Genomic DNA, 26,307 nt, shown 5'->3' on the forward strand with positions numbered 1-26,307 from the left:
AGAAGACAAAACCCAAACAAAGGATGGGAGAGAATGAAGGATGAATCCCTCACCTTGGGTCCAACCTCCCTACCGAAAAAAACTTCACAAACCAACCATGAAGAGACGGGAAAACAACAGCACCCTGATGGAGCCTTGACTGATAGATAGATAAAGAAGTTATGCATTCCAGGGTGAATAATGAACATGACTCTATGCACAAGAATGCAGAGACATTAAGGTCATATTAAATCATTTCAAAACAGCAAAATCCATACTTCAGCCCCCTACGGACATTACAGAGGTCATAGCTTTCCATTCAAATACACAATAAATGCCACAAAATAGATGTAATACTTAGAGTATGGATTGGGTTGCAATAGGAGATGGAACAAACACTACTTTAATAAGTGGAGGATGTTTTTGGTGCATTAATCAAACTGTCAGTGAAAAGGAGCTCTACAAAAAAAAAGCTTTTTAGTTACATTCCCACAAGTAAGTCTATCTACAATACAACAGTTGATCTGTGTGCAGCTGAAATACACAAAGCACTTTTCAGTGCTCAGACAAGAGATTAAAGTATTTAAGTTACCCAAAAAGCTTTAGTGCCTTCATGGGCAACACCCAAAGTCAGCTTCAACAATAAAAGCTGGATGTACTTTTGTGTACGTGGTGATTGAAAGGGAAAAAAAAGAAGTGCAGGTGATATTTGAACAGAGGTATCATTATGAAAAATGGTCCCGTGCCGACTTGCCGAGGGGGCCGGGATGAGTTGCAACTGGAGGGCTTTGGTGTTGACTGAACAGCGCTGCTCATTCTTCTCTTTATCTCTCTGGCATTCTTCTGCCTCATTTCAATAGCCATTCTTCACTGAAGAGCCCCCTTCGCCGCCGTTCACACTTCTTGTGATTTGTATTCTAAGTAGCTCACAGATCTTTTGTATTCCGGGCCGATAGCAATCTGAATCCTCACGCTGACAGTGGAGGCTGCAGATATCCTGCAGAAGCCAGAGAAGAAGAAAAAAAAGGTCTTATTTATTATGAGGAATGAAATCTCTTGTGTTGAAATCGTACAAAACGATAAGCTCAGTGTACACACAGACTCGACAGATGATGAAAGGTGCATTGCAAAAGCTGGTTGATTGCAGTGTAGTGATTATACCTGACAAGCTGCAAGACAAGGCACAAATGTTGCACTGGTGTTCTTCATGCTCTGTTTTTTAAAATTTTTTCATTTTAAATCAATTAAAGCATCAAAATGAATGACAAGAAAAAGAGAAAACATTCATAACTGCTGTGTCGCCCAATACGTCTCTACCAAAGCTACAGTATTTTGATGAATCTGGGCTTTATATATAAATTGCACTTTCCTAAAACCTCTAAACATTCACTTAGTTTTGATTCATGCACTCTTTGGACCTTATGAATGCTGCATTGTGGTGGTGGTGATGGTGTTATTTTGTAAATAATTTGAGTTGTAAATAAATTAGGGCGGTCAATCGATTCAAATATTCAATCGCGATTAATTGCAAATTAATCACACATTTTTTGTCTGTTCAAAATGTACCTTAAAGGGAGATTTGTAAAAGTATTTAATACTCTCATCAACATGGGAGTGGATCAATATGCTTTCTTCATGCAAATGTATGTAAATATATATTACTGGAAACCAATTAACAACACAAAACAATGACAAATATTGACCAAAAACCCTCACTGTATGCATACTACTACTACTACTGCATTTAACATAAAAAATATGCTCAAATCATAACATGGCAAACTGCAGCCCAACAGGCAACAACAGCTGTCAGTGTGACTTGACTATGACTTGCCCAAAACTGCATGTGATTATCATAAAGTGGGCATGTATGTAAAGGGGAGACTCGTGGGTACCCATAGAACCCATTTTCATTCACATATCTAGAGGTCAGAGGTCAAGGGACCCCTTTGAAAAATGGCCATGCCAGTTTTTCCTCGCCAAAATGTAGCCTAACTTTGGAGCGTTATTTATTCTCCTTCACAACAAGCTAGTATGATATTTGGTACCAATGTGATTCCTTAGGTTTTCTAGTTTCATATGATACCAGTATCTTCACTCTAGCTTTAAAACTGAGCCCGCTCCAACCTCTGAAACACTGATTGCATTTATGCGTTAAAGAAATTAGTGGCATTAAAACTATTTTCTTTTGTTATTATAGTGTTAACTTTGACAGCCCTAAAATAAATGTATGTTTCATGTAAGGATGGCCAAGTGATCTAATACCATGCAACTGCACCATATCAAGGACCTCACAACTCCAAACACATAACACTGAATTTAGAAACAGCCACAGGAAATTGGAGCAACATTTGTAGTAAAAATGCATGAACGCTTCAGAAGAAATACTTCTGAAAATGTAAAAAAAAAAAAAACTTTAAAAAGTGAGTCAGTGGAATTCCCCTCTGTAGTAAAAGGGATATCTGTGGAATGCAAAGAAACGAAACACTGTATGTTATTCAGCACACAAATCCAGGAGTTCTGCTTATAGACAGATAACAGAGAAACTGTCTGCGTCTGAATGACGTTGATAAGAGCATCATACCAATACAGTGGCCTTTCTCTGAGCTGCAGATTCCCCCTGTTCCTCTCCTCGGGAATCCTCCACTGCAGGAGGATCTGGAGACGACACACACACAGGATTAGTCATCTACCATCTGTCTGTGGATGCTGTATTAATGCTGATTATTAGATTATGCATTCATTAATCTTTTGGTATTGTATTAAAGTCATTATCACTGAGCTCCTAATTTGTTTCTTTCTACAAAGCGCTCACATCTGTGTGGCGTTTCAACACTGCGTTCTCAACAGATTGCTTGTAAATCAAACTGTTTCCTTTTCAGCAGATGCCTCACATGCTAACAACCCTTATTGTTAAAGAAAAATACATAGTTTCCTTCACACCAGGGGAGTTTAGTCATACCAGATACAGTTTGGAACTGCAAATATGAGAAAATATGAAATATGAAATTGAATATTTTTTGTCAAATTGTTCAGCTCAGTGTCAAAAATGTTAGAATCATTGGAAACTATTCTGAATTAGAGATGATATTTTGGGCGAACGTAAAATGTTAGTCAGTCATTTTCAGTGGAACTCAGGACAGACACAACACTTATTATTTATAATACTAGGGGTTTTTATGATTCACACAATATTTTCCTGAACCTTCCTCATTTTTATAAGCACCCTATTGTATAAATTGGCGTCACAACACGCTGCTGATGTTTTGAAACTTAACTGTAAATTGTGATGAGTTTTAGAGGGGTTTTCCAGGCTGAGGTGTTGAACCTCAATGACGCCTTAACTAACCTCTGATATAGCCGGTTGAAATGTTTTCAGCGCTGTTATGCACAATATGGATCATCTGTCTGATCAACCCAAGATAAGAAAAGCAAAACCTGCTGATGCAACATATTGTAAATGCGTGTAAATGTAATTTAGAGAAGTTAAAAGGTTTTTTTTGTTCTATGGAAATGTGCTGTTGTCCTTAATGTTATGTTGCCATGCAGCTCTAAGAGACCAGGAGGAGACATCAATAGAATCGATGATGCCCATCGACTCATTGCTCTCGTATATCAAAGACATAGAAACAGTATTTGCATGCCACATGCGTGAGGAGATTTGGTTTCAGTGAACCGTCAGCTCCGTCTGAGAAGGAAGGCGGGCGGTTTGGTGTGGCCCGGCCCTGTCATCGCACCTTAACTGAAATCAGAGAAAACTGTAAGAGGATGAATGTTCAACACTCTGAGGCTCGATAGCCGTTTGATAGAAATCCCACATTACAGGGCGTGTGGTTCTTTTCAAACCCACTGGGGGTCATTTAGCACTCGGCACCGCAGACATAACAGCACTTGAGAAGAGACAGGGTGTGTATAAAGGTGAGGACGGATTCAGACCTGCGCTGATGAAAACTGTCATCAGACACAGTTATAAAGTGATTTGTAGAGAGAACTGTGAGGCTGCTGGGAGGAGAGGCCGAACGACCAATCTAAATGCCAGGCCTCGCTTCATGCAGAATGAGGAGGGAGCTGATGATATATCACCAGAAAAGCGTGTAATCCTGAAATTGCTCTAATTTTCCAACACCTCTCCTGGACGGACGTCTGTATCAATTACTAGTGACCATATTGACGTTTACAGCATGTTTATCTGCTGTGATAACACTGCTACGTTCCTATATTCTTGTAGGTCTTCAGTTCACTTAATAGTAGGTTAATAATCATATTATCACACTGATATGAATTATACTTCTTATCATACTCCAATTCAATTCCTGAATGATCCTGGGCATACTTTTCCTTTTTGCAATTCATAATTTTTTCCAACATTTTTTTATTTATATATAATTAATGACAAATCAATCACAACGAAAAGCTGGGAGAAAAACAGAGAGAAAATAAATAAATAAATAAATAAATAAACAAAATACAATAGAATAAAATAAGTAAATGGGGTAGGGATTGGGGGGGGGGCTATGACATGACATTTATGTGCGTTAAATATATATATATATATATATATACATAAACATAAACACAATGACAAAGTAATCCAAAAAAAGAAAAGCTGGGAGAAAATCAGAGGTAGAAAAATGAAAATAATACCAAAATAATACTTAAATAAATAAAATAAAATAAAATAAAATAAAATAAAATAAAATAAAATAAAATAAAATAAAACAAAATAAAATAAAACAAAGGGGAGTTGGTTACTGCACACATTTTTTTTTACATTATATACAAACATACAGTATAAATATATGTATACATACACATAAACACATAAACATACTACTATACGTGTGTGTGTGTGTGTGTGTGTTTAAAGGCATACTTTCAAGATCACAAACTTTAAAAAGTATAGCTAATACTTTTTAAAGTGTTTCTGTGATCCTTATGTGGTGTTTTTGACTCTTAGGTGTCTCTATAATACTCCTACTATTATATTTATATATCAGTCTATTCTTCCCCAAAAATGTGGTCAGTATTTTATTTGTAAAAGTCTTTACTTCCCATTGCATGAAAAAAAAAAAAGTCTGAGTTGATACAGAGGAAAGCAAAAAATCCCTAGAAATACAGAATAATCTGAGCCTTAATGTGACATTAAATAATTGTCACAGTGGGCAATTAATAACGACATACTTCTCCAGTTTATTCCCAGAGATTTAGTTCAACCGTTTTTTTTTTGTTTGTTTTTTAAAAAAAAAAGGTGACGAATAACAGACACGGTTTTTCGGACTAAAAGTTTCACAAAGTGACGCCCTCACCACCACAGGCTGAGTCTTTATAGTCACCCGTTTTAGGAGAGTTTCATTCTGCTGCTCCTCCTCCTGTAGGCTGTAGGGGGGGGAGGGGTCCGAAGCAGCAGTTTGCTATATATTGAGCCGTTTGTCTGCAGACACACTACTGATCACCTCGCTGCACACACAAACACGCACTGGTCCTGCCGTCACGTTATCAACATGGACCTAAAGATAGAGGTGAGTTCCTTTACTGGTGTTTTTCTGAGCCAATATGTGGCAGTTAGGTCTGTTACTGCTTGAGGCTGTTTAATGGCAATTCATGTAGATTGTGTTATTATCATTTACCACCTGTGTTGACACTGGTATATAGTTATACTATTATTTTCTCATTTTAAATAAACACATTCAATGAAAAGTTAACTTTTAGACAACTCCAACTTTAGAAACAAGTTTGTTTTTTTTAAAAAAAAAAGAGCAATTGTGTTAAGTTATGTAAACAACTAACTTTTTTAATTCCTTTTTCTTTCAGTTTGACAATTATGACTATTCTGACAACGGTACTGACAACATCTCAGAGCAGTCTGGAGAATTTTACCAGGACAACTACCAGGAGTCGTGCGGCAGAGCGCTCAGCAGCGACTTCAACAAGATCTTCCACCCGACAGTTTACGGGATTATATTTGTTCTGGGAATCTTTGGCAATGGATTAGTCGTCGTCGTCATGGGCTACCAGAAAAAGGTCAAAACGATGACGGACAAGTACCGGCTCCACCTCTCTGTGGCTGACCTCCTGCTCGTCCTCACGCTGCCCTTCTGGGCTGTGGACGCGGCCAGCAACTGGTACTTTGGAGGCTTCCTCTGTGTGTCCGTGCACGTGATCTACACCTTGAACCTGTACAGCAGCGTGCTCATCCTGGCCTTCATCAGTCTGGACAGATACTTGGCAGTTGTGCGGGCAACAAACAGCCAAGCCACGAGGAAGCTGCTTGCCAGCAAGGTGATCTACGTGGGTGTGTGGCTGCCTGCAGCTGTGCTGACTGTACCTGACCTGGTGTTTGCCAGGGTGCAAGACAGCAGGTCTTCAAGCTACAATCTAGATCAACATGAAAGCCTGGGGACGGCAGACTCAAGGATCGTCTGCCAGCGCTTCTTCCCGTATGAAAGCCAAGTCATATGGACAGCCATTTTCCACTTCCAGCACATCCTGGTGGGCTTCGTACTGCCCGGTTTTGTCATCCTCATCTGCTACTGCATCATCATCGCCAAGCTGTCGAAAGGCTCCAAGGGTCAGGCTCTGAAGAAGAAGGCGCTGAAGACCACGGTCATCCTCATCCTCTGTTTCTTCTTCTGCTGGCTTCCCTACTGCGTGGGCATCTTTGTGGACACCCTGATGCTGCTGAACGTGTTCTCTGCCTCGTGTGAACTGCAGCACGGGGTGGAGAAGTGGCTTTCTATCACAGAGGCGCTGGCTTATTTCCACTGCTGCCTGAACCCCATCCTCTACGCTTTCCTGGGAGTTAAGTTCAAGAAATCAGCCCGGAATGCGCTGACAGCCAGCAGCAGATCGAGTCAGAAAGCGACTCTCATGACAAAAAAGCGTGGGCCAATTTCATCCGTGTCTACTGAGTCCGAGTCCTCAAGTGTTTTGTCAAGTTAACAAACAGTCAAACTCTGTGACTTGATACTCTCAGGAGAGAAACTAAGCTTCAATTTTCAAAGAACTTACTACATTTTGTACAGATGTAAAAAGAAAGAAAGAAGAGTTTTTATACTTTTTGATTTGTTCGCCTTGTTTGCTGCAATTGTGGTTTTTATTGTAATGTGTGCAACTTTTATGCTCCTCAAATCAGATTGTGTCCTCAGGCAGTGCCTCATTCAGCTTTACAATTTTCCCCTGTTTTCATCTTTACAATCTGTGCTGCTGTTTCAAAAGCTCAGGCAAAACAACGCCCTGTTCTGTTTTTCATGGATGGGAGCTGCTCTCGGAAACCTGTACATATAGTTTGTAGCATTTGTGTGTGTTCGCACTTAAGTTGTGTGATTCTCTGAAAAGCTATTATTTATTGTTGTCACTCACACTGGACGTTTTGTAAAAGAAACTGCATGCTGCTTTTTTTAAAATATTTCGAATTTGTTGTTTTTGTAATGTAAAAAATAAAAAAATCTTCTCATAATGACTGTGTTGTGTGCATTTTCACTAAAACCAACCTTCCCTCAGGGGGTTGGGGGATGAGTTGTGTGTTGGAGGGGTGGGGGAGTCTCCTAACACAAATGTCTCCACCTGATCTGGCTAGAAAGCAGAAGGAGGACTGAGCAGGAGGACCCTGTAATTGCAACAACATCTGTGCACTTTTACATCTTAAGCAGCCATGACACAAAAGCTCAAATCTTTGGTTATAATTAGCACCCATATGGCTCCTTAACAAAGAAAATAGCATGTTAAGTTCTCCTTTGACTTCTTTCTTCTCAGTTTTCATGATATACTGCCTCCTTTATGTTTAGCTTGTAAACAAGTGTTATCCTCGTTCGCTTCACACAGCAGGGCAGCGGGTCAACTTAGCTATTTCCCAGCTCACTAAACAAAAAAATAATAGTATTCAGGACGCAGGTTATATATTCTGAAGATGCAAATCGGCAGTCTTTGTTGAGCACTCATGCAGTATATCATTGACAATAAATCTGCTGGAATTATAGTGATGAGATAGGACATACAAATGACAAGTTTCAAACACACATCAATCTTTCTGTGACCTCTTCTATCTTCAATACGTACTAGAGATCTAATCTAAGTGGTGACAGGGTGATGTTCAAGTTGGAGACTGAAGGAAGCCGGCAACAATAGATGCCAAGGAGAATGGAGTCGTCAAACAGCCGCTGTGCAATGTAATGCCGGCATCCATTCAGGACTCCAATGGAGGTGCATTTCCATTTCTTTACATGTAAAAAAAAAAAGGTGTGAAGTGCCCCCATCAGGTTGCAAGGTTAATGGTTCTTTTGGGGGCTCTGGTGTCTCACAGTGAGGCAGGATGAAACAAAAGGGGCTTTTTTTCAGTTGGAAATGTTCCCAGATGTTTCAGGATTAGCATTTAAGAGCTGCGCTGCCTCAGTCGGAGCAGAGACGGATCTGTGATTAACACTTCAAGTGTTCACATGAATCCTCGGCTTCTTTCACCGTCTCAAGGAAAGGTTGTTAGAGGCTTCAGGATCGCATCAACTACCATATATACAGAATGGTACTTGATGTGCACAAATAAACTGATAATAGGGCGGATAATATCGACTTAAATCGCATGTCAGATATCCTAAATACATTTTTAGAACAAGAAAACAGTTAAAATGCACATATTAATTACCACAAAATCTGTTGCAAACTTCAATCCAACAAAAGGGTTTAAAGATATACAGATTAAACCCTTCTTAACAATGTCCCCTTGACATCATTTGCTCAAAACAGAGGCTGTATAGCTGGTAAAGACCACAGAAAGGACATCATGGTTCACAAATTACACAAGACATGAATAAGCTTTTAATACCACACAACGGTTCCTGAAAGTCACATTTTCAAGCCCTTTGTTTCATGAATTGTACTGATTATTTGGCTCCTGTAGATGTATTGCACACCATTTTTCTAAATACTTAACCATTACCGCCTTAACAAAACATAATGCTTTTATCCAAATTGTCCAAAGCGCCCACTTGAGTGCACAAACAGCACTCAGGGCCCCTTTGGGAGTAAACCCTTGGGTGCAAGAGGGCGTCCTTTCATTCATAATTAAAGCTTTTGTTCTCTCTCTGCGATGAGAAAATATTACTGCTCAACAACATACACATCCATATACTGCCTCTTCTGTTGTTTATTTAGCTTTCCTCACATAATAATATTCTCATGATATTGTAGCCATTGTCTCTTGCAAAACATAAACTTCCTGTGCAAATTTCTGCAAAAATCCAACCGCTCTGACGTGTAATATATTAGTTAAAACAAACTCATGTGTGTATGTTGAAGTAGTGAAGAGCTTCTTGTTTGCTTTATGGGTTAAAGGGCAAAGCTGTTGAAATGCAGAGGAAATGCCTTCTGCTGGTGATTCATTACCAGTGTGCATCTAACTGCAACTTGAGACCCTTGTCCAGTATGTGTAGGTCATCATTTAAGTTTAGTTGTTGAGATGTATTAAACTAAGTACATTATTTTAAAGGGCTATTGCTGAGGATGAAAGGAACACAAATACCAAAGGTTCCTTTTGGGCAGTGACCTGCTCCACTAATGGTCACATTGTTTGGGTTGGAAAGTGAGCAGCAGGAAGGCTGTTTCCTGCATCAGGAGCTCCTGTGGCCAACAGCCTGAGAAAAGCTCTTGATGACCCCCCACTGTATTCAAACCGACCCCACTCGCTCCGCTCGGCCGTTCCTGCAAAGGTCACTGCATACCTGGATGCACTCAGAGCGCTCGACCAGAGGCGTGAAAGCAATTTCACGGAGTGCCACTTTTAGTGTTCATGTAAAACCTCACATCACATGACCACACATGGTGGTGGTGGTTGTGAATACATGTTTGTTGTTGGTATGAAATGTTGATTTACTTTCTTCAGATAACATGTAATTTTTCTTTATCTTGCATACACCCAACAGTATTGTCTTATAAAGTTTTTCAGCATTAAGGAAACTTTTAATCAAAATACTTCAGACAACAGACTATTGTTTTCACAAGGTGGTCGTGTATTAATAATAAGATAATAAGAAGAATGGCTTTCTTATTATTTATTGGCATGTAGGCTTATCTCTGTATCTGAAACAGAAATACCAACACAGTGAAATCAGTCATGCACTGTCAAACATAATCCTCTAATACCAAAACATCCACTGCTGCCGTTATAGATTGTAACTTTACTGTTTTTGCACATTTTAAAAAAAATATATGTACATCTGTCACTGTCAATATAAATCCTAAACACTGTACACACAGTATATAGATATATTTACATGTACATACTGTACATAATCATCCAACCCATATCCATTCAGTATTTATTTATTTGCACTATTTGTATTGTTTACAACTTACAGAACACTTGACTTGTATATGGTTGGTCATTGGTGCCTTATATATATAATATATATAATATTTATACACCTATCTTTTTCACTATTTTTGTTAATAATAGTCTTGTCTATTCTTTACCTGTTTGTCCAGCTTTGTTGCCTTTACAGCATTAGCTGTAATTTATATATCTGTGTAAACATTGAGAGAGATGCAAAAAAAAAATCTGAGTCAAATTCCTTGTATGCACAAACATACTTAGCCATATAATATCATTTATTACAGTTTTACACGTTGATACATGCAGTCATGACAAGCTATGTCCATTTTCTCATGTTATTCAGAAATTTCACTTATCAAAGTAGCTTTCTTATTTCTAATTGGCATAATATGATCCCATTTCGTAGCAGTATGTATGATTATTTTTTAACCGTTCCAAAGACCAGGTTAAAATCAAAATGTGATCGAGCTTTTACAGTACTGGCTCCCCGACTCTGGAACAGTCTCCACTGAGCATTAAATCAGCAGACTCTGTCACGACTTTTAAATCCAGTCTTAAAACTCACTTTTATAGAATGGCTTTTCCAATCAGCTGAATTTTAGTCTTGTGATGCTTGTGTGCTGATGTGTACGTATGTGCATATGTAATTGTATGAATATGTATATGCTTGTTTCTTCTTTTTCTTTCAAAGGTCATTTTTATTAATTGTCAATAATCAATAGAACAGTCACTATACAGGGAAAATACATTTTTGTTTTTCTGAACAACACTCACCCGGGACACAACACATTAATCAATCATACCTGACAACAACACACACAGACAGCCACAGCTGGCCACAAAGGACCGAACTGATCCTCAATCATGGATAAATAAAATTAAAAATGTAGAGAATGCAACACAGGGAGAGTATCCACAAATAAGTCATGAAATAATAATAATAAGAAGAGAAAAAAAACAAAAAAAAAACACTTAAAATATATAAATATATACCTACATACACACACACATACACATATATACAGGTACACACATACATACATACATACATACACATACACATACACATACACATACACATACACATACATACATACACATACAAATACACATACATACATACATACATACATACATACATACATACATACACATACACATACACATACACATACACATACACATACATACATACACATACAAATACACATACATACATACACATACACATACACATACACATACACATACATACATACACATACACATACACATACACATACATACATACACATACACATACACATACACATACACATACATACATACACATACAAATACACATACATACATACACATACACATACACATACACATACACATACACATACATACATACACATACACATACACATACACATACATACATACACATACAAATACACATACATACATACATACATACATACATACACATACACATACACATACACATACACATACATACATACACATACAAATACACATACATACATACACATACACATACACATACACATACACATACACATACACATACACATACACATACACATACATACATACACATACAAATACACATACATACATACATACATACATATACATAAAAATAGAAGAAAAAAATAATGATAATAATGATAAAAAATAATAAATAAATTAAATTAAATTTAAAAAAGGGAAAAGAAGATACTACTACTGGCTACTCAGAGATTACTGTAGTGTGTTTCTCAAACTTTACTTTGTAAAATGTACTCTCTGTTCCCCGGGTGGTATAACGGATTTTTTCTAAATTCATACAGGACATAATATCTCTGATCCAATGTGAGTGGGAAGGAGGATCAGAATCCTTCTATACTTGTTTCTTTATTTTCCCATTCTATTGTTTTTTATTTAATTATTTATGTTTCTTTGTATTCTGCTGTCTATGATGTGAATTTCCTTGGAAAGCACTTTGTGCTTTGGGCTTGAAAAGTGCTCTAAAAATAAAATTATTATTATTATTATTATTATGATGATGAAGTTAACCCTAAATTAAACCATTTCCCATCAGGTGTTAATTATTATTTTGTCTATCTCAGGTGCAGAACTGAAAAAAAAAAAAAAAAAAAGAAGTCAGTCGGAACTAAACTTCAAAAGTCGTTTGTTTCTAGCCGGAATTTCCGGTATTTTGGTGCTGCGTCAAAACAAGTCCTTCCTTCCTGTTGCACGTCCATGCTGTGAACAGCTGTTGTGTTGCTCCTCTCTCTGTCAGACAGACGAGAAACATTCAGTCTTCACTCTCCAAGAAAAACAGCTCGACATGACTAAAGAGGAAGCTCAGGGGTAAGAACGGTGTGAGAGTGTCATGACTACCGTCTCCATAACAACGCTTTAACACCTGCTTGAAAGCAGGGCTAGCAACACCAGCTAGCATTACCTAAACATGCAGCAGATTGCATCATCTGACACTTTAACTAAAGACATCATGAATATGTTGCTCATATGCACAACATGTTTAAACTGCAGAAATATAAAGCTAAACACAAGATTAGACCATATGGTTAACTTAATCTGTGGTTGTGCTGTTTAAAACACCAGATTACATTAAAGAATCACTCAATTCATGATGTTGTTGCTTAATAAAGCAATTTGCATGGAAAGATAGATCTATGTTATAATATATTACAAGTCTCTTTAGGTGTCTGGTGAATTCGGCATGTAATAATTTGGATATTATGAAAAACAAATCAGCCTTTTTGTCCCTTTTATACTTATAGTCCACTATATTGTTAGCAGACTCAAAAGCAGAAATGTGGATTAAATAATAATGCCAAATATTGTATGCGTTTTGCATAGATGCCGAATTGAAGTCTGGCTCATTATGATTCAGATAACATCTAGAGTTATATTCCTGCACACATTTAAAGGTTTACAACATACAACACAATATTAAATGTTCAGTTTTATAAAGGGAATCTTGCAAATTCCCAACCTGTCAGGTTAGGGTTGTTGTGGTGCACATTCCTCTGCTGTACTTCTGTCAGTTTTGCCTCTGGTCATGGGCCACGTATAGTTTTCAGTTTTAAAGTTGGTGTTAAACAACAGCAATATCAAGTTAAACACAAGATTAGCCCCATATGGTTAACTTAATCTGCGGTTGTGCTGTTTAAAACACCAAATTACATTAAAGAACCACTCAATTCATGATGTTGTTGCTTTAATAAGTGATTTGCATAGAGAGATAGATCTATGTGACAAAATGTTACAAGTCTCTTAGGTGTCTGGTGAATTCGGCATGTAATAATTTGGATATTATGAAAAACAAATCAGCCTTTTGGCCCTTTTATACTTAGTCCACTTCGATCTTGGTAGCAGACTCAAATTAAATAATTGTGACAAATGTTGTATGTGTTTTGCACAGATGCCGAATTGAAATCTGGCTCATTATGATTCAGATAATGAGTCATATTCCTCAAACACATTTACTGGTTTACAACATACAACACAATATTAAATGTTCAGATTTAATAAAAGGGATCCCAACCTGTCAGGTCAGGTTGTTATTGTGCACATTCCTCCGCTGTACTTCTGTCAGTTTTGCCTCTGGTCATGGGCCATGTAGTTTTCAGTTTTAAAGTTGGTGTTATAGATAAGAAAGGAATGTTTGAGGTGTTAAATAAGTTAGTCTAACTTAAGTTACTTCAACTTATTGTAGAAAATTACAATCCTGCAAGATGCAATGCAATATACTTTGGTTGAGATAACTACTTTAGTTATTTGTGCATTACAACAAAAGACGTTTCTAATATTTTGTTCGCCACATTTACAAATAAGGAGTATAAATATTCAAAACACCTTACAGTATAATGAAAACCAATGTCACAAATAGTAGCTTCAGCAATTACTGGTGAATTTAATCAAACCATGTCAGCAACATTAAAAATGTCTTTGTTTCACAAATTGTAGGACGGCTGCATTGGATTTCATTTTAGTGCTTTCAATTGTAAGTTGGTGTACTTTGGATGACTGAGCCTCATATAATGACTGATAACAGTTTTTTCTTATGTGGCACTGTTCTATCTTTTTTAATTGTCTTTTTATGAATACACCTGTTGGACATAATATGTCAATATGACACCTGTTGTTCAGTAAGGGCAGTTTACTGATCGTCTGTAGTTGCCAAATGGGATTCACTATTTATGTTTAATAGCAACATATAAACATTTGTCTGTGAGGAGTTAAATATGCATTGTAAAGAATGGACAACAACAAGTTTTTTTTTGTATTGATTCAACAGCAGATTGTAGTTGTTTGTTGACAGCTGCTCCAGCTAGTCGGACTCGTCTCACTTGCCTGAGGGTTAAAAAAGATTGTTGATCCAGTTTAACAATTCCAACTGGTTGGTGGAAGATATAAATACAAGCCTGAGTGCATCTTTATTAATCTACTTCCTTAATGGAAAACTTCACCCACTAAAATGATCATCTGTATATCACTTACTCACCTTGTGTTACCTTGAATTCGTGAAGAAAACTTAGGTTTTTTTTTAATGCCATATTTCTCTGTAACACCTGAAACTCAATTTGGTCATACATTTGTATTGTACTGGTTCTGATTCTTTTGAAGAGCATAAGTCCTGCATCTATTGAACAAGCATCCTAAAACAGACAGATGTGTTATGAACCTGGACTACAGGTAGATTAAAAGAATACTTCACCCCCAAAATGATCATTTGTATACCAGTTACTCACCCCGTGTTACCTTGAATTCGTGAAGAAGACTTTGTTTTTCTCGCATGCCTCCACGGTGAACGGAGAATCAAAAAACGGAGAAAAGTCTTGATGAACTGGAGTAAATGGGGGCCGCGTTTAACAGCAGCAAAACTATATCAAAACATCTGTTTACAAACTCTCACACATCTCGTACAGTATAATCCAAGTCTCATTTATCCAGTCGAATGCTCAGTACTCTCCAAACACATGCATTTTTGCTAAAACCTTACTATTTAAAACACTTCTGCATAAAGAGTCTCACGCTTACGCAGGCGTGCTGCTCGTCTGTGCGAATACTGTTATGCGGAAGTGTTTTAAACAGTAAGGTGGTTATGAAAATGCATTTGTTTGGGAAGTAGAGAGCAAACAACTGGATAAATGAGACTTGGATTATGCTGCGCATGTGAGTAACTGATATACAAATGGTCATTTTGGGGGTGAAGTATTCCTTAATTTACCTGTAGTCCAGGTTCATAACAGAAGGCAGCATTAGGCTATTCATATGTTTGTTTTAGGAGCAGAACCATTACAAAAACAAAAAACGTATGACCAAATTTATTTGCAGGTGTTACAGAGAAATATGGGACCTTAGTGCAGTATTTTGTTGTATTATTTAAAAACATCTCATGGGAAATCCTAAAAGATTTGTCTGCAGGTTGTTGGAACCGCGTTAGTTTTACATTTGGCAGTAAGGGAAGTATAAAACCTGGTCTGAAGGACATCATCTGTTGTGACTTTTGTTTCTTGTTTGGGCTTTATGCTATGTATAGTTGGCCTTTGGTTTGTGTTATTTCCTGTGATTAAATAGAAGCAGTTCCCAATTTGCTCGTAGGCTTCCTTCACGTCTAGACACCTGGTCATTGGGGAAAACAGCACTCACTCATCCACCTACAGTCTTGGCACACTTTTAAAATATCTGTTAATGCAAGTGTGATTTGGAGAAGTGCAAAGTTCAGACTGTTAATAATACTATATCTGCCTGGTTTATTGCAGCTTTTTCTTTTACAACCTTTTAATCTTTGACCTAGAATATTGTCATTTCACTTCCTCATTAAGCCTCAGATACTACCCTGATGTTGCACCGATGCAGACCGGCACAAATTCCTTCCACTTTTATTTTGTTTTCAGTTTGAATGGCAGTATTTTAAAGTAAATATTATCATTAAAATCAATTACAAAATATGAGCTTGTGCTGAACATTCATACATCATTCTACATGTTGTGACCTCATTTTTCCATCTAGATAAGAAGTGTACTAGTGTTGTGTTTAGTCTGCTGTCCTGTTGCTGCTACAGAATAAACTTTACTTTATAGGCAAATGCCACATTCTTATCAGTGCTGACATTGTGTTGTGCGGTCTAGTGTGGCTGTGGCATTTAGCAAATAAAGACACTTTACTTTCAGATAAGACTAAATGTTATCATAATCGGATAAATCTGTATTCTTCACAAATTCTATAACGGATTAGAAAGTGCTGCTGGGACTACTGTCTTCTTGAAGTCGTAGTGTTTATCTAGCTAATCTTATTTCTGACATCTCTGCTGCTTTTAGCCGCTCTCCATTCACACCGGCTACAGCTGCTTTGTTTGAAATAACAATGGGATTAAAGGTACTGCACAGACTTAGAAGCTGGAGGTGGCGATGGCTCAGAATGAATTTTCCCAGGCGGTCAACAACTTCCTCATGGGATGCTGGAGAAATAGAAGGTGGAAGTAGACTTAAATGTTTATGTTTCTGTACCTCTTCCTGTTTCAGGGCGACGAAGGAGGAGGAGGAGCAGGCTCAGTCAAAGAAAGGCCTGAAGAAACAGCAGAAGGAAGCGGAGAAAGCTGCAAAGAAGGCTGAGAAGCAGGCCAAGCTGGTCAGTGTTGTTTTGTTTTTTCTGGTTTGTTGTTTCACATCCGTCGCCCCCCCCTCTTACAGCTGCTTAGGCTGTGACGTGTGCGTCTGCAGGGCATTGTGGGTCTAAAGTCGGTTGATCGCAGAGGGGGGCAATAGTATCCATTGTTTAAGTATTCCTGTCATTTTGGCGTTTGTTTATGTCCACCCAAACAAAGTGCTATTTTCTTCTACACTGAGTGCACGACATGTTAGCAGCTCTTAACATGCATGTTGAGAGAGACATTAAAGGGTCACACTCGCTTCAACATTCTTGCACTTCAGAACGTTTTGTGGACAGGTGTGTTGGGTCACTATCTCTGATTTTGAAAGAACCAAACACTGTCAAACACTTGTGCTCACTTTATTAACAATGTTTCGGGCATCAGACCTTTTATGGGTAAAATATGTCCTGATTTATTAATGTCATTAATAAAGTGAGTAAAAGAGATCGAGATTGCACAGAACTTTCTGGTCCTTTTAATAACATTTAATGTTATAAATCATATTCATCATTGATCGTTAACGTTACTTCGTAGTAACCTTGCTGGATTCTCGCAATGTCACGAGATCACGCGAGAATCGTGGATCAAATATCGCACGAAAATCCATCTTGTCAGGCTTCAAGTAATGCGTTTGTGTCCGGCAAGCCAGAGTCGACTGTTTGTTCTAAACAACTCCTAAAGAGGTTAGCGAAGATGCTGCAATTGCATCAGTTATATCAGAACTTGAGAGTAGTTCTTCATTGTTAGAAGAGCAAAGAATGGCACTGAAGGCGATGTTTTTGGGCTTTCAGTTAGTTTTGCTTTCGTTAGTTTGATTGGCAGATGGTTCATCCAATCACTTGCCAAGTGTGTTTTTGAAAGTGCCTGCCCTTTTCCAAGCAGTTTCCAATGACGGCTTCTCAGATGGTTCTGTAAAACAAACAGGGTCAGGTTATCTTTGTAGATTCAGTGTTTCCAAACGACTTCCAGACAAAAAGTGCAGAAAATGAACTGGTTGTAAAACGACATTGACTCAGTCTTTGGTGACATTCGTTAGCTGTGATGGCATAGTCAACACATCTGGTTTCACAGTAATGGCCTACCTATGCTTTCACATTAAAATGTATTTTATGTGAAGCTCATGCAGGAAGTGATGAGCAACAGAAGTAGATTGAAGTATCAAAATTAGCTCAGTATTTAATGTGGATTGGTAACGTTTTTGCCTGATATGCAATTTGCTTAATAAGGTCAGTAATTTAGGTCAATACATCCATAATTTTTTCCTCCCTCAAATCAAATTCTGCAGGAAATTAATGAGGAAATCTGTTTCCATTGTTATAAAAATGTGTCATCTGGCTTGACACCGGCTCCGAGACTAATTAGACACCCTGAGCATCAGTGTGTCATGACTCATCCTGTCTTCCAGCTCAATTCATCCAGTCAGCACGTTTCATGGAAGAAGCAGGTGTTGTCACTGTTTAATACGCAGGCTACTGCTGTCCACATCAGTGTGGCATAGTAAGCATTGCCTCGGGGAAGACCTGAAAGCTGACTTGAATGTTCATTGAGTGAGCGTTAGCTTTGTTATTTGCCGTTGTGCACTTTTTGTGCTGACACTTGTCACTTTAGTGGCTGCGGTGTCGCGCGGTTGCTTCATGGCTATAGGGGGTCTATATCCAGTTGATCATAAGCTGCAACATCATCCATCATGTGACTGGATTATCATATCAAGGATGGGCGATTCCAATTCACTCCACCGCCACCAGCCATTTCCATACTCCCAATATCAATTTGCATAGGAAATGGAATTGTAACTTTGCCAAGAGTCGATCTCATCGCACTCTGGGAGTCATTTGCCTAGAAGTCAGTGCAGAGATAAAGAATCTGTCCACTTACGCTGTTTCTATTACAAAGCAATATCTCCTCCTGCCATTGCTCATTGTCTATGATGTGTTGGGGCAATGTGTATGCATTCCAGGGATCTGAGGCTCGGCTCCAAGACCGAGCTATGATTTATTAATTTTATTCAAATCCCTGATAGCGCAAGATGAAAACACAATTTACATGGCCGCTGTAGCAAAACGTTTCAAGTTGCTCCGTTTGAAGTCAAATGATTTTGAAAATTTTTAATGTTTGAATTTAATAGATAGTCCTCTTGTTGTTATTTCCTAGCTATTTGCAACGCCCTTTAAATCCCTGTCGCGTCCTTTATGTTTCAGGCTGCCGAACAGCAAAGCACAGACGAAGATGTAAGTATCCCCTACGGACCGCCGTACTCATCCTCTAAGACCAATTCCCTGCCTTTGTGTCTGACTTTGATTCTACCGCTGCTTTCATACCTTGTGTAACAGTTTGTATGCAAATGCCTGCACGGCGAACTCCGTGTCTCTGTTTGACAATTTTCCCCTAAGATCGTGATAAGCCTCATTATCTGTTCTGTCTGTCTGTCTGTTATCTCAGATGTGGCAGACCGACTGACGCTTATGAAATGAAAGTGGCAGAGTTGCCTTTGTGAACAATAGAGAGTTGATGTGCCTACGCTAAAAGTGGTGTGATGTTTTATTTAGCTGGTTGATGAAATGGCTGGTCTCAACTGCTAAGATGTCACGCTTTTATTCTTTCAGGACTTCGCCAAGGACAGATATGGTGTGTCGCCGATGATCCAGTCTCAACAAAAACTGGGTTAGTATGAAAGTTACATCCTTCACTCATCAGCCAACCAAACACCCTGTCATCACTGGAAACACAGAAAGATAATTAAGATTAAAGCTAGAGTTGGTAATCTTCTTCAAATACATTTTTTTATATATTTGTTAAGATTCTCATTACATCCCGACAGCAATCAATACATCAAATGCTCTGACAAAAAAAAAAAAAAATCCGGTATCTGTGGCTGTCGCAGGACTGTAATAAGCCCGTCCAGTCATTACATTCAGCGTGCACTCTGCCGCTCTGCACTCATTGCTTATCACTGCGTCTTGCATCTTCCACAAGCTGCTAGGACTGTCAGTGTTGCAGACTTAGCGACTTTCTCGCTAGATTTAGTGACTCTTGGAGCTAGTGCTGCTTGCTACTTTCATTGGAAAAGAGATGGCAACACTGGGCTGGGTTTTTGGTTGGAAAACTTTTAAAATCTAGTGTACTTTAGCTAGTTTCTTAAGATTACTTAGCTTAGCTTTGATCTTATGTTTTTCTGCTCTTGAAGATTTGCAATGGAACAAAGTACAAAGGGGTAAAACTTTTGCTTCGTCTTGATGTGACTACAAGTTTAATAACCATATAGACCCATTTCTCTGTCACATGCGGTGATATTTGTTGTTTTAAGTGAGTAGTTGAATGCAGTTTCATTTGATAGAATTAACATTTTGCCCTGCTCCCGTCTCAATTCATCACATTTGACTGATCACTCTCTTTAGATATTTATATGCCTCCACGCTGCTGACAGCGGGTTGTCTGTCCAGCCGTACGTCTGCACTTAGACTCAACGATGAACTGATTAGATTTTGATTGGATTAGATCCTTTTCTAGCGGTTTACAGCGTACCCACCTATCAGCTAAAAAGCCATTGGAATGTATAGGAGAGTATACCCACTTTACCCTCGATAACCTACTCCCATCCACCTAGTAGTACACCCCCCTCATCAACAACCACTACACCACTGCATACAACCGCGAGGCAGTAATTCTAGTTTAGTATATTCCATTATGTGCCAGCTGTCCATGTTGCCGCTCTGATTTCCAAACACGTCTGCATAATGTCAGCATAGTGAATGAAAGACGAGCATTTCAGAAAAATGTATTCGCCCATTATCACAAACAAATTCACAGAATACGATTATACAGTATACACCGTAAACACAGGACTTTCTTTTGGTTTGAACAGACGTCTGTTTAATGTTATTTCCAGGTACCAGTGTTGAGGGCTTTTTTGTTTTCTTATCTCTGTGCTGCATTATTCTCTATTTCCTGTCAATCATTTGACTCTTACCACAAGTGGAAGTTTCTTAAAAGGCTCCACAAGCTGCTGTGTCTTTTTATTTTCATGTGTTTGGCTCTGCCTGACCAAGGATAGGTGTTCATTTAAAGATTTGCTTGACAATGGGTTTTATTTTTTTGAAATTGGGTTAATATCTTTAAAAAATATATTTGTGTAATTGTAAACTAGGCTAGTAGCAAGGTCCATTTAAGATCACTCTTTCCTTCCTTTTGTGTTAAAGGATATTTCAAGTCATTAAAGCAGAAGTGGAGTAAAATATATCAAAATAATCATGTGTGTCTGTGTCCTTCGGTGCTCCTAATGGCATCTGCAAGATTTCACAGACCGGAGTAAAACAACCAATCAGAGCCGAGCTGGAGCCTTGCCGTCTCTGAGCAGCTGTCAATCACTCTCGAACTCCGATCAAACAGTCAAACTAGGCAGCGCTGATCAAATATGAATCAATATTCTGTTACTGTAATGCCTATTTCTTGCATGAAATGTTTTCAGAAACATCTTATAGTGTACTGTTTAGTTGTAAAATGAGAAACCGGCCCAACCTGGCAGCCATGTTGAGATCAGTTGAAGAAATACAAAGCAACGCCCACCAACCAGAGCAAACTTTCTCATTTTACAGCTGAACAGTACACTACAAGATGTTTCTGAAAACATTTGAGGCGAGAAATAGTCATTACAGTAACAGAATATTGATTCATATTTGATCAGCGCTGCCTAGTTTGACTGTTTGATTGGAGTTTGCGAGTGATTGACAGCTGCCTCCGTTGAATGAACAGCCAATAGGAACGCTCTCTCTCTGAAATGACCTGTAATTGGCCAAAGTCTCCCGTCACGGGTTTTAGATTTTTTAAAGCCTGAAAACAGAGCCATGAGGAGGTGCAGAAGTCTAGTTATCTCTCAGAACACTTGAATTACAACATGCTGAAAGGCTATTATGGACTTTTTGCCCAATGATGCCAAAAACATTCTGCCATGCGTCACACCTGCGTCAGCGCCGTGTTGGGAAACGCAGGTTGATACTTTGGTGCGAAGGGTTAAACGGCATATTTCACCTTAACATCCACTCGAGGGGTGATGAAAAAAACATGATGAAAAAATATGCATCCTGAAATTTGAGGACGTGCAGCAACTCTCAAATTATATGTTGTGATACAAGTTGACATCCTGATCCAGAACTTCTCAGATTACCTTAGTCTGGCTGTCAGAAAGTTACAGATAACACGATTACGACTGATAAACATCGCGAAAAATGCTCCTGGTCTCTTCTCTCAACACGATTGCAGCAGCGATAATTGCAGTAACTAATAGCGTGTGATGGCTCACGGATGAAAGACGCAGAGTGCGGACCTGTCGAGGTCGTCCATCTGTCTGGATGCTCTTTCAGCTCCAGTGGCAGCAAACAAACTAGGGCCTCCCTCACCTGCATGCCAAGCCCAGCCATTGGGACGGGGTGGGGGGGTGACGGCTTTCATGTGGGTTGACGCGGAGTTCTCAGCCAAAAAGGCGGCTCTGTTTTCTCCGCTGTAGCCTCGCTGTCTGCTCCCTCGGCTCGCTGATAATAAGGAGAAAGCATGCCTCAGAGTGACACAGGTGAAACTGGAGTCAATTTGTCATAACGCCCACAGAGAATAGCTGAGTTAGACAGCTTTTCAGCAGCCCTCCTAGTGTGTCTTATTTATTAGGCACGTCTGTAATTTGAGCATTTTATTGTGTGTTCGTCTGCACACGCACATGCGTGCTTATTCACATTTCTTTCTGCCGTCGGGAGTGTGCAGGGGGGTGTTAGATTCTTTACACAGAGGTGGGGAAATACACGCAGAAAAGTCCTTTGAAGTAATAAATTCTTTATTCGTGTGTATGTGTATGTGTGTGTGTGTGTGTGTGTGTGTGTGTGAGGCAGACAGGGTGTTGGTGCGTGTCCAAGACCTTATTCCTGAGAAAGCCGACCAGCTGATCTGGCTGCGTGCCCGAGTCCACACCAGCAGAGCCAAAGGTGAGATCACCCCCACTTCTTTGTTCACCTCTTTTTCTTCAGCTTGGAGACACTCTCTTTGTGCAACAGACACAAACAGCTCAGATTAGATGACCCCCCGTGCTAATCCTCAGTGTACTCTAGTGAGTTGACTAAAACGTCTGCCCTCGGGCCAGCTCGCCACGTCACCCCCTTCTCTTTATGACCAAAACACAACACTGGGTGCCTTTGACTTGCGTTTATGTTTCCCATGACTGAGATGAATGATATCGCTCTCTTCAGGTGCATCAACATTGAAGTTCACAAACTTCAAAAGAAACAGCTTTTACTGCGAAAACACAATCCAAACTGTCCTCTGTATAAACCAGCAATTTGATGTAGGGTGGCCGCTCTTAGGCAACTAAGATTTCTTTAATCAATTAGTCACTCAAGCATAAAAATCTTGTGCTTTTTCATGCTGAATGACTTCTTTCCAAGAAACGTATGAGCACATCTCTGGTAAACACAAGATTTAAAGAGGTGCTTTCGTGTGATTCTTTGTTTTACAGTATCAAGGCCTTTGCACACCAAGTCCGTATTTTTTGTCCCAAATTATTGCGCGTTTGTAAATAAATTCGACCGATTTGATTCAATTCAGCGGCCTGCAATCGATATGAGACAACATCATATGTCTATTTAACACAATCAGTTATATTTATATCAACTCACTAAAAGCAACTAAATTATGAATAGACAGGAATGCAATCCAAAATATTAAAACAAGTGGCTGCAGGTCTTCGTCAGGGCTTAAAACCGTAGACCTTCAGTGGTCGAAACATGTTGGCTTTTTTTAATGATTTAGCCACTATAATAAAGGCTTTTTAATATATTTCCTTCTAGTTTTTTAAGTAGAGTGGAGTACACAAAGCAACCAGTTATCTCCCTTTCCAACTAAAATATGATTTGGCAATTTTATTTCTGGCTTCTTTCAGACGTTTAAATTAAAAACAATCTGTTCTTTTTAATTAAAAGAAAACAAATAAAGTGTGAATTTCAAAATAAAAGGCTTAAAGATGATATGTATCGATTTTCACTTTGCATCGACGTATTGTTACATCCCTATTTTCTACAATGTACTCCTCTGTGGGATTGTGCAAACACTTCTTCAGACAGTTTTTTTTTCTCCATTCCTTCCATGTTAAGCAGAGTTTGACAACCTGAGGGTGTTTTTGATATCATTGTCAGACTAGCATGTCGCTGCCAACTGGAAGCTCAGATAACCTCTATTTGTCGGGTTGCAGCTTCTGGCAGCCATGGAGTTGCTCCATTTGAATACAATGAACCTGCTGAGCCTTGCCAGGTTATTATATTTCTGTATCAATGCCAAGCCTGTTTGCTGCTGTGCTGCACCTCTGATTACAAATAAACTTAAGGTCTCAATGATTATCTTTTGGCCATTTCCTCTCAAGATGACTTCCAGAGTCAAGAGCCACTTCCACTCCACTCATGTCTTCATTCTCACTGCTCGCTATACGGATGTCCGTGGGAGCAGAACAACATCCTGATTTGGTCTGGGATGAGGTGCATCTGTTGGTGGGATTTTGGCTTTGCTATTATCCCCACCGCCCACCTCCTTCTCACAGGCAACAAACATCAAAGTACCTGGGTGGTCTGACTGTCTACTGCCCTAGGTTTTTGTTGGCTAACTTGTTTACACTCTTCCTAGGTAGGTGTGTGTGTGTGTGTTTGCTAGGAAGGTAGCAATCACTCTTTCTCCACACAGTGCTCTTCAAAGAGATGGGTCCGTTCACAAATGTTTGACACTTTACCTGTAGATGACAAGGAAGGTGCTTACAGCCGGGGTCATCTGGAGTCGCACGTAGCCTTTTGACTGAACAAACCCAAGCTTTTATTGTGACACACTTGCATAAAAGAGACCTTTAACAACCCGGCATTATCTTTTGTTGTTGTTTTGTTTTCAGGGAAGCAATGCTTCTTGGTCCTGCGTCAGCAGCAGTTCAACGTGCAGGCACTGGTCGCAGTGGGAGATCGTGCCAGCAAGCAGATGGTCAAGTTTGCCGCAAAGTGAGTATCGAGACTGCTCTTCCTGTCAGGGAGGGCACAAACAATGGTGGGAAAGCCCTGGGCCATAATCGTCCACCGATCCATTTTCACACATTCTGAGTGAGGTGGAGGGTAGTGAGGGGGGAATCAATCATTTTTCACTTGACAACAAAAGCTGGCTGTTAACAGGGCGGGATACGGCAGCGTCTTAATGGAGCGGTTCCTGTCGAGATGGCAGATACAGTAGTTTGGATCAGAGGAGGAAGAAATACTTGAGAGCCAAGCATCATTATTCATGTTCGCAGCCAAATGGTAGCCCATTACTGGTAGTCTATGAATGAACGCCACTATCAGCGGATGTGAACTTTATTAAAAGGGCTAAAAAGGGTTAGGGCTGATAAAAAAAGCTGCTTTAAGATTATAGATGTTCCCAAGGGGGCTCCTTTTTGTGAAATAATTCTAAACTTGGACTTTAAATATAACATATTAAAGACATAAATCATAGGTGTTTGCAAGCATTTGTTTTCCATCACTACCATCGTTTGATGAATTCACTATATTTGTAAAGAGGGAAGGATATAATTATCATGTATTACTTAAATGAGCACCTCCTCAGATATTGCTAAATTAGGCAAAGCGCAACACCCGCAACTGTAATCATCCGAAACCAAAATGGCAGTTAAGACATTGGATAATAAAGAGCTTAAGCAATGCAGAGATTGCAGCTGTATTTAAAACGTGCCTCCTATTGAGTAGCCGCTATCGCAGCATTACAGCCTCGTAAAAAGCTGCCATTAAGACTGAAGACGGAACGAGTGTCTGCGGCTTCATCCTCCCTGAGAATCTTATAAAAAGTTGAAAGAAATCAACAGCACATTACTGACAAAGCAGTGACCAACATCATTGGGATGCGTTAGTCTCCCTTGTTGTTCCAGGCTGTTACCTCATTCCAAGCGCTGAGGCCGACTGTCTCTCCCGAGCTTCTCACTTCCTGAGCAGCAGCAAAGTAGCTGCAAAACAGTCTGTATTACAGAATTTCAAAAAAGTATATTAGATAATAGGGGTGGGAATCACCAGAGGCCCACTATACAATGCAATTTTAGACATTTTGCAATATGCAATATATGAAATGAGTATTGCAATAAGATACTGTATATTGCGATTTATTACCTTTTGTCATCTACAAATATTGTCAACATCTCTTTTATCTAATACGATACAGTTTTCACTTTGTTCATCTCTGAGTTTTCACTCACATATCTTGAGGTCAGAGGTCAAGGGACCCCTTTGAAAATGTCCATGACGGTTTTTCCTTGCCAAAATTTAGCGTAACTTTAGAGCAT

At 39.0% G+C, this 26,307-nt stretch overlaps 2 protein-coding genes across 2 annotated transcripts in view; both read left to right on the forward strand.

Moving 5' to 3' along the window:
* Positions 1–5,345: 5,345 nt before the first annotated feature.
* On the forward strand, positions 5,346–7,435 carry LOC119500772 (C-X-C chemokine receptor type 4-like). The gene is made up of 2 exons (XM_037790681.1): positions 5,346–5,498; positions 5,791–7,435. Exons 1-2 carry the CDS (start codon positions 5,481–5,483, stop codon positions 6,916–6,918), a joined length of 1,146 nt encoding a protein of 381 aa, XP_037646609.1. The 5' UTR covers positions 5,346–5,480; the 3' UTR covers positions 6,919–7,435.
* Positions 7,436–12,507: 5,072 nt separating this feature from the next.
* The window catches only part of dars1 (aspartyl-tRNA synthetase 1), a 39,378-nt gene continuing 25,578 nt past the window's right edge, over positions 12,508–26,307 (forward strand). The window contains exons 1-6 of the mRNA XM_037789264.1: positions 12,508–12,664; positions 16,849–16,954; positions 19,175–19,204; positions 19,580–19,637; positions 22,850–22,942; positions 24,883–24,985. Coding sequence (XP_037645192.1) covers positions 12,642–12,664; positions 16,849–16,954; positions 19,175–19,204; positions 19,580–19,637; positions 22,850–22,942; positions 24,883–24,985 — 413 coding nt within the window. The 5' untranslated portion in view covers positions 12,508–12,641. The remainder of the gene's footprint in view (positions 12,665–16,848; positions 16,955–19,174; positions 19,205–19,579; positions 19,638–22,849; positions 22,943–24,882; positions 24,986–26,307) is intronic.

Source organism: Sebastes umbrosus, chromosome 13 (genome assembly GCF_015220745.1).
Source record: "Sebastes umbrosus isolate fSebUmb1 chromosome 13, fSebUmb1.pri, whole genome shotgun sequence".
In the NCBI taxonomy this organism is placed as follows: Eukaryota; Metazoa; Chordata; class Actinopteri; order Perciformes; family Sebastidae; genus Sebastes; species Sebastes umbrosus.